The sequence below is a fragment of the Pocillopora verrucosa genome, chromosome 4 (assembly GCF_036669915.1).
Source record: "Pocillopora verrucosa isolate sample1 chromosome 4, ASM3666991v2, whole genome shotgun sequence".
Taxonomy (NCBI): domain Eukaryota; kingdom Metazoa; phylum Cnidaria; class Anthozoa; order Scleractinia; family Pocilloporidae; genus Pocillopora; species Pocillopora verrucosa.
In genome coordinates, this window is record NC_089315.1 from 31,018,671 (window position 1) to 31,033,816 (window position 15,146).

Genomic DNA, 15,146 nt, shown 5'->3' on the forward strand with positions numbered 1-15,146 from the left:
AGCGTGTATTGTTACAAAGTCAAAATCCCGCAAAAAAAATTAAACTAACAGAAGAAAGATCACGCCATCACGCGACATGCAAAGCTGGGGCGATTCCAAACGGCTGTAACAATATTAAAAGAGAGATTTAAGAGCAGGAAGTGTGCAAAAAATTTAATAAAACTTAAAACAAATAGTGTTTTACTAGGTCGTTTTCCCAGCTTATTCAAGTCGCGGCTTGGACTCTGTGAGTGGCAAGTTATTACGCAAAAGTGGCAGAGAGTAAACATTGCTCTTTATTTTGAATAAAAACTGAGATCACTGAGATCTGTACAAAAGGAAGAGTGTTTATCTGGTGTCTGAGAAGATTAATACAATCCACAACAGCGGAGCTTTTAAAAAAATTCCGCCTTTAGCCACGTATACATCAAACCAACCAGTGGCTCTTTCAGTACGAAAAAGCGAGCCCTATACAGCCAGGGTAGTTGTCTATTATAGTTCATCAATGGCGAACTTGCGAGGTTCAGGAGGTTAATTTTGTAGTTTCTTGGTGTGATGTTTAACAAGTCTTTAACTCAAAGGTCACTTTTGATGTGTAACAGTGAATTGCATTCTGTCTTCAAAGTTAACGATCGACGGACAGTTGATGATTCTGTGCAAATACGCGACTCACGTCCGAGTTTTAGGACTTGACGCGAATATAGCCAAGAACGCAAAATCTGCGGATACAAAGTCGGTTGACAAGCGGTGAAGATTAAGATTTTCTTGTGAGAAAGGAAAAATCCGACCTCTGCATTAGCTTATGTGAAAACAAATATGTCCAAGAATCCGTCTTCTCGAAGTAGAGGTCATTTTTAATCGACAAAAACACTGTAGGATATCGATAATACAACTACATGCTTTGACCTCATAATCTAGTTGTAACTTCCCAAGCTTCTGTACACCAATAAAATAAATATCAAGAGATGTGAGTAGGGCATTTCCGTGTCAAAGCAATTATTTACGTAGGTCGCTCTCTTGCGGTGAGTTTTCCGTTTTCCTTTTGTGCACAAGGGCTATCGTAATATAAATACTGCTACTCAAAAGATTACGCCACCAAACTCTCCCGACCTTCGCCAATAGTACAAGTCACCTCTGGTGATGTAAAGCTTATTCTTTTCTTACTCAGGTTGACAGTTCGCCAACTGATATTAACTTTAGAGAAAGCCATAGGCAATAGCTTTGTGTCTATTTGTCACTTGGAGCTGAAACACGGACAAAATACCAAGATGAAAACATAACACTCAAAATAAGCCCCTGCACAGAAAATTGGCCTCGCTAGTTACAGAAACTGAGTTACAAATCGACCAACAGACACGCACAAAAAGATCAGCACAATTTACCGATAAATTTGAACCAGACTTATTACCGGAGCTAGCATTGTTTAACCGCCTAAATATTTTTGAAAACAAGAGCTTGTTTACACTGAGCACTTTTCGTTTTGGAAAACGATAGGACAGGTTCCACGCCTATCGGTTGTTTTCTCCGCGCACAGAGCGGCTATTTAATCCAGTTAAATTCGAAATAATGAGAGTAGGTCCTTGGACAAGCCGAGAGCCTGCGCTCATGTTAATGCAACGTGAAATAGTTTCTGGGATGTCTAATTATGCTTCCAAATAGCTCGTTCAGTCGACGTGGAATATTTTTATCGGCGTGAAAAGAAGTCCAATAAATTCGGCTTAACCGTTTCGATAAAGGCGGGTAATACGACCAGAAATGACTGACTTGTTTCTGTTATTTATAAGGCAAGAGATATCTTGACCTATGTCGACCAAACCAAATAACCCAGATTTCATATTTAGTTACTATGAACGAAAAATACGTCTGCATGTGATATTACCATTACCGCTTGCGGCGATGTATTTTTCCATTGCATGGACCTTGGAAGATAATTCTGGAAAGCCACACCACTTTTTCTCCTAAAAATTCTCTTTAATTTTGTATAATTTCAGTGATGATGTCTTGGACATTCAGGTTTTGGACACACAGTAAAGAAAATAGTAGTACAATGATGTTGCTCTCAGCAACATGGCCAATTTCTTGGCTCATATAACAAAATCAAACACACGACGAACTCACAGTTCGAGGGAATGAAATACATTAACAGATAGCTAAGCTACGTCGCTGTCGAACGGCGATGAAAGAAAAACAAAACTATAGAACCTCTATAGAAAGTCTATTTTACCTGTCTTACCACGAGCCTTAGTGAGAAGACTCGCGTGGCGTCTACAATTGACAAAGTTATTTACATAACATAGTTTACTTCGAACCTCTCCGTAGCTATATCAAAGATCATACCTTTTAGTTTCACTCTGGAACGAGCGTTCCATTCTCTGTCCTCTGCAAATACTTGTAAAATACTATACGTTTCTCAAAGTACAACAAATATCCTCTATAATTCGCTAACTATGAAGATGACTAAAGGTTTTAAAGGCTCAAAGCCCGTGATTTCCTAACATTGAAATTTGGAACAAGACGAAAACGTTTAGTGTTCTTTGGAAGAACAGCAAGTGCGGCGCGGCGACCGGCCAAGCAACGCCAATTTGTCTCCGTGTCATGCTTCTTATGTACAAGGAAGATAAGGCCAGCTTGTAGGCGTTCCGGACAATAACATATCTCTAAGCAGAGTCTCAATTGGCGTTTTACCCACGAGACGCACAAAGAAAAGCTGTTCGACAATGGAAGGGTTGATACTTCGTAAAGATGGTAACCTCAACAACAATTTTCCAAAGCGAGTGGGTTGATTTGGATACTGATTTCTTGTATACTCTTCCAATGCACATTGTGTCTTTTCCTGCAGACTCTCGATGTACTGCGGATCTGTCAGACCGGAGGCATCTGCGAAAATACAATTATATTTCGTGACATTGCAAACTTGAGCTGATGTTGTTTAGCGGAGAGATAGGCGGGCAACACACTCCAAACAGCATTACTATTAATTTGCCGCGGTCGATGGATCAAGATCTGCTGATTTTCGCTGGCAGTTATGAAATATTAAAATATATTAGAAAACCACTTGTAGCTACAATTGTTGCGCCTGAAATTAAAACTTGTATCCTTTCAAATCATTCACCTGATGTAAAGAGGACGATAGCTTTGAGACACGCGAATTCTGCTGCATCCACATGGAGATTACGGTACTTCTCGACCTGCTCTTGGAAGATTCTTACATTATCCATAAAAGTCACCATTCTATCTGGGGACATGTGGTTCGAATGGATACCAGCAGTGGCCAACAGAGGGGCAACTTGAAGAGGCATCGGACATTGGGCGGCGTTTAGTACAAACAATTCACTCCAAACCAAACGCAGAAGTGCTACTTGATCGGTGACTGCCAAGTCCGGGAAGAAGGGAATATTTCTTGCCCATTCCACAGCGCTGAAAAGCAAACGAGCCGCCAATTCGCAGATGTTCTCGATGCCCATGATCCCACAAGGCATGTTTAGACCCTGTTGGAATCGCGCCGTGGGATATGGTTCGGCTCTAAGCAGCAAGCTGATGAATCCAGAAAGGAACGAGTGCCCGTTTGTAACATCAGCGCCATTCAACGCTGAGTGTTGCGGACTTGGCTGAGGTACTTGTGTAGGAGGGATGCGACCTCGCTGGACGGCTGTCGTGAAAAGGTGAAAAGGTTCATTCAACATGTTACTCATGCACTTACAACAGGTACTCACAACTATAGTCAAAGTGACGCTTACGGATTTGCTACTCATATGAAAATTTCTCACCCGTACCCTCGCGTCTCATGCCGACCTTGATGCATTTTCGCAGCCGGCAATACTGACACTGATTTCGATGATGCTGATCAATGGGGCAATTCCGCGATGCTCGACAAGTGTAGCTGAGGTTACGGCGAACGCTGCGCTTGAAAAACGACTTACATCCCTCACAGGTAAACACTCCATAATGTTTTCCAGAGGACTTGTCGCCACAAACTGCGCACTCTACTTGCTGCACATTTTTTTCAGACGGCTCCTCAACCGGTTCGGTCTTCTCCGTGCACCAGGTTGAAACAGGGACCACGGCCATACCACCCGGTAAATTAGGACTACGGATATAATTATAAATCCAACAGTTAGTGCTGTTTCGCGAGCGGCCCGTGTTCCTGTGATTAATCGCTCAGTAGCGAGAGATCATTGCACGCGGAAATAATTAGTGAGTTCCCAGCAGCGCGAGATCTCGCGTTCACTTACTCGACTAGAAATCCTTTGCGCGAATGCTTTTTTTCACGCAGCTAAGTGGCATATGTAGACGTGTAGCGGCAGAGGGGAGAGCACACAAGCGGCAAACAGTAGCTCGCTATGTAAAAACATCAACTGTGTCATGTCTGTAAAAGCTGAACTTTGACATAATCTGTTGGAACTGTCGGGTATCCGTGGAAACCACTGCTATATATGGTCCGGCTGTCAAATCGAGGTTCAAGGGCTCTTTAACAGTTGTGACTGAAAAATTGCTCCAGGGCTTAGGAACGTTCAGCCTGATTGCATTTATTTGTCACGAGGAGCGAGTGATTGGCCAGAATCGCCCTTTACTGACACGGCGAAGACTCTTTGTCTGAAACGTCAGTGTGGTTTTTTTATTTCTAACTTCGCGAGCTCAGTACTCGCGCTTTTATAGAACAACAGCTTCAGGCTATTTCGGCTAGACAACGAGAGAAATTTTAATGTCAGATTTACTGACCATCGTTGAAAATAGCCATGGCAGCTAGAACGGTTCGCATGACTATCATGCGTGAGTTTCGTTGGGTAAACAGCAATTTAACACTTTGACGTACGCACGTGAAACTAGATATCACGAACAAGATACAACGGCTACAGACTCGCCAAGGCGTTGTACGAGTAATTGTACCTTTTTCTCCGCTTACTCGTTTTGTTCATAGTCACGCCGGTAGATATAAAACAGAGCATTCCCTCCCCTTACGCGGAGGTCTTTTGTTCAGGAAACAAGTTAGAAATTCCATTTGACCCGCGTGTTATGATAAGACTTGGACTGTCATCGGCCGGCAAATTTAATGACAAGCCCTGATAACGGATCTTACAGATTCTAGATGGATAATTTTCACTTCTCCCAAAAACATACGCTAAGACACGCAACCTTTGAATATTTACACAGGCATTATACAATTCTCTACAATGTATTGTTTGAGAGGGCGATCCATGTCTTAAGCTGTGGGGTTCGTAGAAGCGGAAAAACATCGGAACCAGCGGGAAATTTGACCGATCGACGACAACATCGCACTGCCAAGTGCCACAAATCCTGGCTTTCCCAGAGATACAAGCTAAATGATTTTCATATAATTTGCATAATTAAACTGCGAGAAATACCAAGTAGATACTACTAAACAAAGATGTTTATTGAAGTTGATCGACCGCCTGCTATCAGTAACCCCGTACGCGAAATATCATTAAACCAAGTCACGCAAACTATAGTTTCTGAAGAAGCAATTTACAATGGTTAATTTTAACGACCTTGGCTATTAATCGACGTAAATTCAGTGCTAAGAGCCATTAGAAAACCCCAAGAACAATTATTGAGTTTTAAAACGGCTGCATATTTAAATAGCTTCAATCATTTTTTCTGTCGAATTCTCCAGTGCTAGCTAGACAAAGAGTCGCTTGGGTGCATTCTTTTAATAGCTCGCATTTTGCGCGGATAAAATTGCACCATTATAAAAACACTAAGAACTGATGATAATAGCCAAAAGACAGCTTGATGAATTGTGTTTATACAAAATTATATTTAACCTTGACACGCCAGAAAGGGCGGTGCTTAAGTCTTTGTTTCGCGTGCGAAACTAGATCCAACTTCCGCAGACACAGTAACTAAATATTAAACCTCAACAATGAGTTCATCTTGTTTTCTTTTATTTTTCCGTACAACGTAACTAGGACTATCTAGAGTGATCTCGCAAAGGCGTTGCAATTACCAGTTGCAAATATATAGATGTTGACATCAAACCGCGATAAAAATGCACTTGCTAGTTCCGCTTTTTCACGATGTTGGTTAGTTTGTTGACGAACACAATGAGGTCATAGAAGTTGATTATTGTGATCGATAGTGTGTTTCGACTGGAGTTGTACATTAGTTGATTTTTACGCCTAAGCTTACAATAGCTTCGCATTTCCGGGTCGTTTCGATTTCCCCCAGCTAATTTGCAGTGTTCACGGGCCCCCACTGAATAAAGAAGGCCAACATTTCCTAACAAAAGCGGAAAAATTACTTTATCGCTCAAGATAGCGTTGTGAAATGTGTACAGAGCCAGTCAGTGGAGCACGTGGCTCAATGAATCCAAGGTTAAACGAAATTTCAAGCAGTGAAGCCAAAGGTTGAAACAATGATCTAATTAAAACATTACCAAGTTTAAGAAGAAGGAAATGCCACTTGTTACTAGGTCAAAAAGCTTTTCGACATTAATCTTGACAGGATGTTTCTCGCAAACAGTTTACGTAATGCAGCAGTTACCGCGAGTCTTAATGTCCCACTTGATGGTAAAAAATTTATCAAAAATGTTCTCTTTACCCAATTATTCAGGAATTTGTGGAGCGAAAATAAGTTTGGGTTATTTTGTACTAACTTTTAAGCCCACATAATACCACTTTGTGAAGGTATTTACGATGAACGTAACCACAAAGATCAAAGTTCGCAAAGTTTATCCTTTTGAAACAAAAATCTTTTCCCTCTAATAATTTTATGTGTGACCTGGCCTATTCACTACTGCAAACATTACCAAAAACTCTCAAATCCTTGCAGGTTTTGCTGTTAATGTAAAAATTATTCTCTTCCTCTGAATACAGATTATGATGGACAACTTTCCAAAGCATATTAAAATTGATATCTGCCTTTTTTGTCTGATACAAATTGTTCAAATTCTGAGATTGTCTACTGCAACACAGTGGGTGAACAAAATCCAATTTTCACGGTAACACCACAGGTATTTAAAGTCGAGAATCACATTCCTTTCTCTCCACAATAGCAAATAACAAAACCTGATTATAAAGAGAGAGCTATGTAATCCAATTGCAAGAGGTGTTTCTTAGCTAGTTACAAGGGGGGCTTACTGTGATGTCTTTGCGCGGGTTAAAATCGGCGGCGTGAAAATCCAAGAATTATCACATGGATATCATAGCCAGCTACAATAACCAGTAGCATCCATCCCACTCAATAATTGACAATCACCTTTGGTAAGAATGTTTCATAATAACACAGTCATTAACGGAGAAATGTGGTTTTCCCATAGCTTCTTCATCAACACTGTCCGCTTATTCCCTATGGATAAATATCTTGTTTTTCTTTTATACAACCAAAGCAAGCACTATCGATTTATTTTCCCCAACGATGCAAGAAAAACTTGTTACCTTTCACGGAGTGAAAAATGTCCTTTAAAACACCTTGATATACTTATTACCTCACAATCTACATTTGAAAGGAAGAAATCTTTATCAAACAACAATAAAAACAACAATATAACAACAACCCAATTAAAACAAGACAGCAGAAGCTTTCGGTCCATTTCTTACAAGTCGTTGCTAATGCCTTTTCTGGTATCTGGCATTTCACAGCTAATCCCTTGCCAATTTGACTTCTAAGGTTAAATATAAGAGCGTGTTTTCCAAAGCCATTATCTTGTTATCTCCAAATGATTAATATATTTGACACCCATCAACTTTCCGTCTGTCTGCCAATTCTTAACAAATGAACACCGCCCTATAGTATTGGAGATCTTAGCTTTGAGATATTAGCGCCCTTTAGATCAGTCTATTAATTGTATGGCTCTCAAATCTGACAGCTATTTTACATAATACCACAAATCTTAAAGAAAGCTGGAGCATTCTTCTGCTTCGCAGACCCTTTCCTAAAACACGTCTCCGTTGCCACTTTCCCTAAAACTTCCAATGGTCTCCATATGTTTCGTTCCTCAACATGGTTTTAGTTCAAAGCATGTATGTTACCCTTGGATAAAATGTTACCCTGTCACCGTGTTAGAACAAGGCACAAATCGGACTTCACATATTATTTTACTGATCTAAACAAGTTTTTCTGCTTTAGATAGAAAGCGCACAATAGAAAGATAGATGGAGTGAGCACAAGTTGATCTGAAATCTCAAGCACATCTGTTGTCTGCCCCGCCAATACCAGCCTTAGCCTCCTACAAAGCTACAAGTGAAATTTCAAGAACGATTCGGTTTCCTTTAGTGACCGATCAACAGAAGACTAACATCGCAAGAAAAGTAATATCTCTATGCTACGAAAAAAAGCTTCCATTTAGCATCATACATTCGTCGAGACTAAGAATACCCGCACGCGAGAAGATAGTAACAAAACTGATCAAAAACTCCAATATGTTAAAAAATTGAAGATAGTATCAAATACTCAAGAGAGTAGTTATGAAAAACAACGCTATAAAACTGAAGTTTTTGAACTCTTTTCACAAATGTAAGTTGAGGCATTTTCCCCTCTCAACATAAGCGATGGCAAATATTGCTTTCATTGTAGAAGCAAACGAGAAAATGATATGAAGGGTGGGGCTATGAGCTGTACCGACAGGGAGAGGGCTTCGTCTCACATGCACCAACAGCGAGGGGTTCCGTCACACATCAAACCAACCAATAGGGAAGGAAGGTAAACGAGACTTCTTTGTGGACGATAATAGAGCGGCTATGATACCCATTTGCAACGACCTATATAACTCCAAAGTGAAGCAATGCTGATAAAAACTTTTACTCAATTAACAAACGCTAAATAAGGATGAATTTCTCTTGTCTCCCTATCGCTGCCTAAGCTAGGTTCGTAGAGAAAAGTGGCACTGACTTTTATACTTACTAAAAGTCCTCCATTGATGTTCTGTTCAGAGAATTATGGCAGAAAACGTAGTTCTGGGAGTTTGAAGATTGCTCTCGACTCAAATTACCAGACAGACACCCACAGCTAGGATTTCTATTGTTTTAGGATCACTCAGACAAGAGCGACGAGAACGAACTGGGCAATCTTGCGGTCATAAGAACAATATAAGCCCTTTTTGCCTTAACAAATATTGTGCACGCCCACTGGCCACGTTTTTTAAACTAAAACAAACCCACTATTCTTAGGACTAAATCAAAAACTACTGCTGGAACAATTCAAAATAAATTCATTAAAAAATACTTTTACGACTTGTTTTGAAATAGAAAGAAACCTAACCTTTTACAAACTTCAACTACAAAAACAAACAAAAACCCGAGAGGAAAACAGCGCAAAAATGATTATATAATCAACGGTTACTCGTCACAATTCATCGCAATTGTTTTTTGAAAAGCCTTCTCTTAATGAAATAAGTTCCTAAGTTTTTGTGAATGTTGTCAACGTTTCTTTCATTATAACGGAGTAGGAATTTAAGCGAAGTTTTCATTGATGATTTAAGAAAAGCCTGAAGATTCACAGGTGAAATTTGAGGACAACATCTTCTTTATTTATGTATCATTTCAAATAACTTCCCCTCTCTCAAGAAAATCGGAAACACTGACTCTTTTCATGACAAAAATGTCAGCAGTACCTGTGACAAAAGGAAGTTTTTAATTGTAGGCATCAATAAGTTTTTCCTCCATGTGACAGCTCTCGATTGAGGAACAGACAAGGGGAAGAGAAACAACATATAGGGGTTCTTTGCCATTTTCAAAACTGATTTATGTTAACGAGGAAAATCATTTAGATTCACGTTCTTTGAACCCACGGCCCTTTAGGATGTTGAGTTTTGCTTAATGGTTATCTAAGCACTGAAATACTTTGAGTAGACGATCTTGTACTTTGATGCATTTTACTGTTGCCGGTGACAGTGATTAATGTTATCGACATCCTGAGCGGAAGTCAACACCAGAGTCAAACGGGGGGTTGTTTGTTAGTCCAATGTGTTAGGTCTGGTTCATGGGAACTAAACTTCTACAGTGATGTTATTGGGTCGCCACACTCAGGATGCGATCGCTAGTTGCGGTTAGTCAGTTGGTAAAGTTATTTTTTCTACTCGATTCCTTAAGAACAAGTCGTTAGTGAGAGAAGGCTGGTAACTGTTAACATCTGTTGAGAGGGCTTTGATAGAGAAGTTAGCGAACCACCTCTCTAAGACAGTTTATGAAAATCGTCCAAGCTGTAAATTTAACATTTCGCAGGATCTTAGTTAGGAAGGAACATAGTCAGTCGATGATGATCATGAAGCAATATATTTGTTTACTTTCATCACCATTCATTGTTATTCCTTCCTAAACTATCATTGTATTGATAGTTTTAGTTTTCTTTCATTTACGTCATTGGTGAGAAAGAGCCTTTTTTTTTCAAGAAACTTATTTTTCAAGCTTTTCTTTGTGTGTTTTAAAACAGTTCGAGGACTTTTCAGTTTCCAAGGAGGTACCGGATACGCTACTAAAACTCTACAAAAAATTCTCCAGTAATTCACAAAACCCTATGAGAATGACACTGAGCCGATTTGCCAAAACATCCTGAGCAACATGAAGCCCGAAATTTACAATTTCCCACAAAAGGTCAGATTTGTCGGTGCATTGACGTAAGTATTGCGTGAGAAACCAAGAAGAAGCGAGATATATCTTTAAGCTGAAAACTTGGCACACATCGCCAAAGCTAAAATTCCCTCTATAATTAGTCACGTTTCTTAACATGTTTCAGCTGATTTGGCATGAAATTGAAACATCATCACTATTTAGCCTAAGGATCTTAAAATACTTCGTAAAGTCAATATGTTTCAACGCATTTCTTCAATGTTCCAATTTTATACACACGGCTCCTGTCGAGCAATGAGTTCATCCTTTTTGTCTTAATCCAAGACACCAGGCAGAGGTTACTGACAGTAAACTTGGCCATTTCAAATACTTAGAATTTTTCGATGTGTCTGCCAAAAATTTTATTCTCTTTCAGTCAACCAAGGAGTTATCAAAAAATCTAAGCAGTCGGCTCCAACAAAGGAACTTTTCTCTCTTCTATTTAACGAAAACGACGAGTAACCATTTTGATATAAGTGATAAGATTGTCTGAAGAGGAGCGTGGGCAATGCAAAGGAAAAGGTTGCTCTTGTCACCCTCACAGTAGGCAAAATGCAACACAATGTGAAGTATGTGTTCCGGTTTAAGGTTGTGAATGTATCACTGATTTAACAAATCACTAGCGGACAGGCCAGACGTCTTCGATACAACTAGGTGTTTACCGTCGTGTTTACTACTTAGATTGACGAAGACGTTTACTATATGGGTTCACCGTCCGTTATGAAAAGGTTCAGTATATCGAGTTTCCTGAGACAGTTGAGTAAAAGAACACAACGGATAAATGCCTCACAGAAATTTGAACGCAAATTAGCCAAAGAGAGCAAGGGAGAGATACACTTCGGTTTTAGCTCTGTCTTTGAGCGACAGCCACAAATGACTTAGAAAAAAAAAACTTAGAATTTTGAGGTGTCAGAAGACAATGTATCATGTGTTCGATGTGTTTTTAAAAGGAAAGGTTTATTTTGTTAACTTTGGTTTATTTGAAACGCAAATAATTCAAAACTATTACCAAGTATGTTGTGAGATTTGCAGCTGCAGAAAAAGTTTCGAACAGGTAGTCATAACTGGGTGGTGGCTTTTAAGGATTAGTTTCAAACGTTTACGTAAAAAACACACGCGAAAGAATTGTTCTTAGCTAAGCTTAGTCTCCAACACAGACTTGAAAAGATTGTACATCACAAGAGACATTCCAACATGAAAGTGACATTGTAGGGTTGTGAATGTTCTTAATGTTCCATCGAAACCGAAAACTTAGTCAATGAAGTTTAAAAGCAATTTTCACAGTACACAGGTATGCACTTATTGGCTTTAGTTACTGAACAATATCAGTCTTAAAAAATAAGTGAAAATATTTCAGTATGACAGCAAGATGGTGAAAACGTGTTGTTTTAGTAAAACATGTGTTCGGGTACTCGAAATTTTGTGAAAAATACTCCTGTTTACACATGATTTTCATATTTTGTTTAGGACACTTCGGTACGCAAGTACACGCTGAGAAACTAGCTTGCGTTTCAGCCACTTAGTATAGCTGCTAGACAACAGCTTTTTCAGACTTTTATCTTTAGACCCAAAAGTTCAACTGTGCAATTAACCGGAGCACATGAAAGTATATAGAGACAACAGCTTCTGCCTTGTTGTCTGGCGTTAAGTCGAAATTAGAACCACGTTTTACTTTGTAGAACTCAGCACAATATGGCTTGAGGTGACACATCACGTTGTATGCTCGTGTTCGAGAAATTATGTCTCTAATCGTATCGACGTATCCTATATCTTTGATCTTCTTCTACTGAGGCGAAGAAAAGTTCTTTAACAACAATAACATCCATCTCAGTTACAGCAATACGAGGCAGTGCACAGCTGCCAACCAAATCCGTAATTGTAATTAATCTTTGAAGTAAGCAACCTACTTAGTTCAGTCACGTTTCTGGCGATGTTTTTTTTCTTTTTTATCAGGATGATTGAAGATTGTTATGGTTTGCAGTATCATATTAAAGCCACAAAAAGATTATACTTTTATGGGGCAATAAATGTTTAATCTTGTTCTTTATAATTGGATAAATATTAACCTAAAACCTTTCGACAGAGCAAATTAATTGCAAACGACAAAATTTCTTGACGCTAATGTTCTCAATCTAATCTTTGTAAACCCACTTCTTAAATGATGGAAGCCAAAGAAAAATAAGCTGAACTGAATTTGAAAGGCGAAGATTTCTCAGGTGTCTGCGTTTCATTATTTGGTTCAAGACGGCGGAACGGACGGAAATAAAAATAAATCAAAGAGATCATGATTGATAATTTTCGCGCAGTGTAATGTTGCAGTGTAATATTGCATATATGACATGTGAAATGTGATCTTCTAGGACACTTTTTACGACGCCCTCTTCAAAGAGAAGGAAATTGCACGAGATTCTCAGGCCTTTTATATCCCATCCTCAAAAGTTACACCCAACAATCGATAAGATTTCAGCTTTCTTTACTCGACCAAATTGACAATCGTCGCGAATGACAAGAAGAATAAAGTGCGCGCACGCCAGTCTACAGCTTATGTTGCAGACTTCACGACTGTCTGAAAATTTTGACTCCGTCTGCCACAATACTAACTCACCACGATCGCTACATTTGTATTTCCGAGCACAAGGAGCATCACGTTCGCATATGCAAACACCGAGATCATGATTCTGTAAGTGCGCTAAGTTAGAGTCCCAGAGCACTAGGACGCGCGTGCGATTGATATACCCTCATATGAGGACGTTACGAAATAAACCGTTATGGCACGGAAAGGGCAGTCGCTTATCCAAGACCCAAGGCGCCAATGAAAACATAAAACAATTAATTGAACGGTGTATGTAATTGTTTAAAAGAGGCAAAGTTTACAGAGGTGAACCTTCTTTGGGGCATTCAAATACATTTGGTGTTGGTCAGTTGAAAATGGCCTCGAGAACTATTTCAGTTTTATCTTGCATTACACAGTTAGGAAGCGAGTTAAGAGATCGCCGTCATTTCCTTTGACTTTCACATTTCACACTTCACTGTTTAAGTTTGTGGTTTTCTAGTTAAGCCGAGGTTGTTGTAAATGTTTCTTCTAGTTGTTCTTAGTGACCTAAGGGGCAATATTTGCACTCAAAGGTATTTCTAATTTTAGCCGAGATCAATCGCAACCAACATTTCGTACAACACGATGTCATCTAATGTCTGCACTCGTCTTTACCAAACACTTAAATACATAAATTCTAAAATCTGACACGGTTGTACATTACCTTGCAGAGATGTTTATCCTTCACTTCAGCCGTATGAATGGTTTGTCAGTGGCTTCCGAAAGAACAGCACCAAGCAACGTTCAAGGAATATTATGTTGCTGAGTGTAATATGATCGTACCAAGGTTCACCGATATCTCGTGACCAGACTTCTTAATCTAACGGAAACGATGATCTAAAAGCATAAATGCCAGCGCGAACGCAACTGCATAACATAGGATAAAAACTGAGATCTGCTTCCCTAATAAAACAAGGTAAAGGAAGATTAATGTAAATTCGAGGCTGATCGCTTCATTCTCTGCTCTGATTAGGCATTTAAAGCCCCGTAAGAGGAGATCGCATTCAAACGTTTATCCGCGACCAAAGTCGCGAATGCAGACGTGTAAAGTTCTGTGCGATAAAAATAATTGTTTTTCCACTTTGGGGTAACCATCAAAGCGACCTTCACAAGTTTCTTGTTGACCTAATATGATGATGTAAAAATGTCAAAAGATTTTATCGGTTGAAACCTCATCTGCAACCCTCTCTATGTTGTTTTCTCGCTAATTTTGGGTCGGCGTCAAAAGCTTTGATCCGACCTATACCGTTAGGTTATTTCTCGATAATCCTTTGCGGAAGTATGTTTTTATGGTTCTTTATCACGGGAAGCAAAGCCTGAAAACTGATGCCAAACATTCTATTCATTTCATCCTTGAGCTAGATTACTAAATTGAAATAAAAAATCATACAAAATTCTCGTGAGTTTTGTTTTCACTTATGAAAACCCCACAAAATTCAAGGATGCCTATCATGAGAATTAAACTATTAATGAACTTTGTCACGCGAACCCTCCAATAGCCTGATCGAATGATTTCGTCGCGGAAGCCAGTGAAAAAAGGCGCATGCGTGTGTCTTATCACAACCCACATGGTACTGCTTAACGATCTTACCTTGTCTAAAAGTTCATATGGAGCAAACAGACAGCGTTTTGAAACATAACGTCCGTGAAGCAATGAGTCCACGTTGTATATCTTCGGGTGTAAGGGCCAGATACAATAAAACAGGAATTGGAAGCACATCAGTGTAGGCAAGTATGTATTTTGGACAATTCGTAAAAGTGAACAAGATTCCTACTGGTGAGAACACTTGTCCCGGCTGCGAGAACGGAAATGGCCTCGTTCCGTTCATCAGCTCCCCATAGTTATACGATGTTTACGGTCAGTTGTATCTTACGTCATGAGAAAGTAATTGTTCTGTTGCCAACACTTAGATGTCAACACTTTCTTCAAGGAGTTCGTACGATCGTAGAAAACTCGGAAGTTTGTGGGGCACGTGGTTTAATTACCAAGAAAAGTTTACTTTGGCGAGATC

At 39.4% G+C, this 15,146-nt stretch overlaps 1 protein-coding gene across 3 annotated transcripts; it reads right to left on the reverse strand.

Moving 5' to 3' along the window:
• Positions 1 to 1,929: 1,929 nt before the first annotated feature.
• Positions 1,930 to 13,939, reverse strand: LOC131790306 (COUP transcription factor 2). 3 transcript variants are annotated; one of them, XM_059107493.2, is made up of 4 exons: positions 13,799 to 13,939; positions 3,747 to 4,066; positions 3,092 to 3,628; positions 1,930 to 2,856 (listed from the first exon to the last, which is right to left on the reverse strand). In XM_059107493.2, exons 2-4 carry the CDS (start codon positions 4,045 to 4,047, stop codon positions 2,582 to 2,584), a joined length of 1,113 nt encoding a protein of 370 aa, XP_058963476.1. In that variant the 5' UTR covers positions 4,048 to 4,066; positions 13,799 to 13,939; the 3' UTR covers positions 1,930 to 2,581. The 3 variants fall into 3 exon arrangements, with proteins under 3 accessions (XP_058963476.1, XP_058963477.1, XP_058963475.1); XM_059107494.1 differs by lacking the exon at positions 13,799 to 13,939 and adding an exon at positions 4,212 to 4,371 and having other exon boundaries at positions 3,753 to 4,066; XM_059107492.1 differs by lacking the exon at positions 13,799 to 13,939 and adding an exon at positions 4,212 to 4,371.
• Positions 13,940 to 15,146: the final 1,207 nt, after the last annotated feature.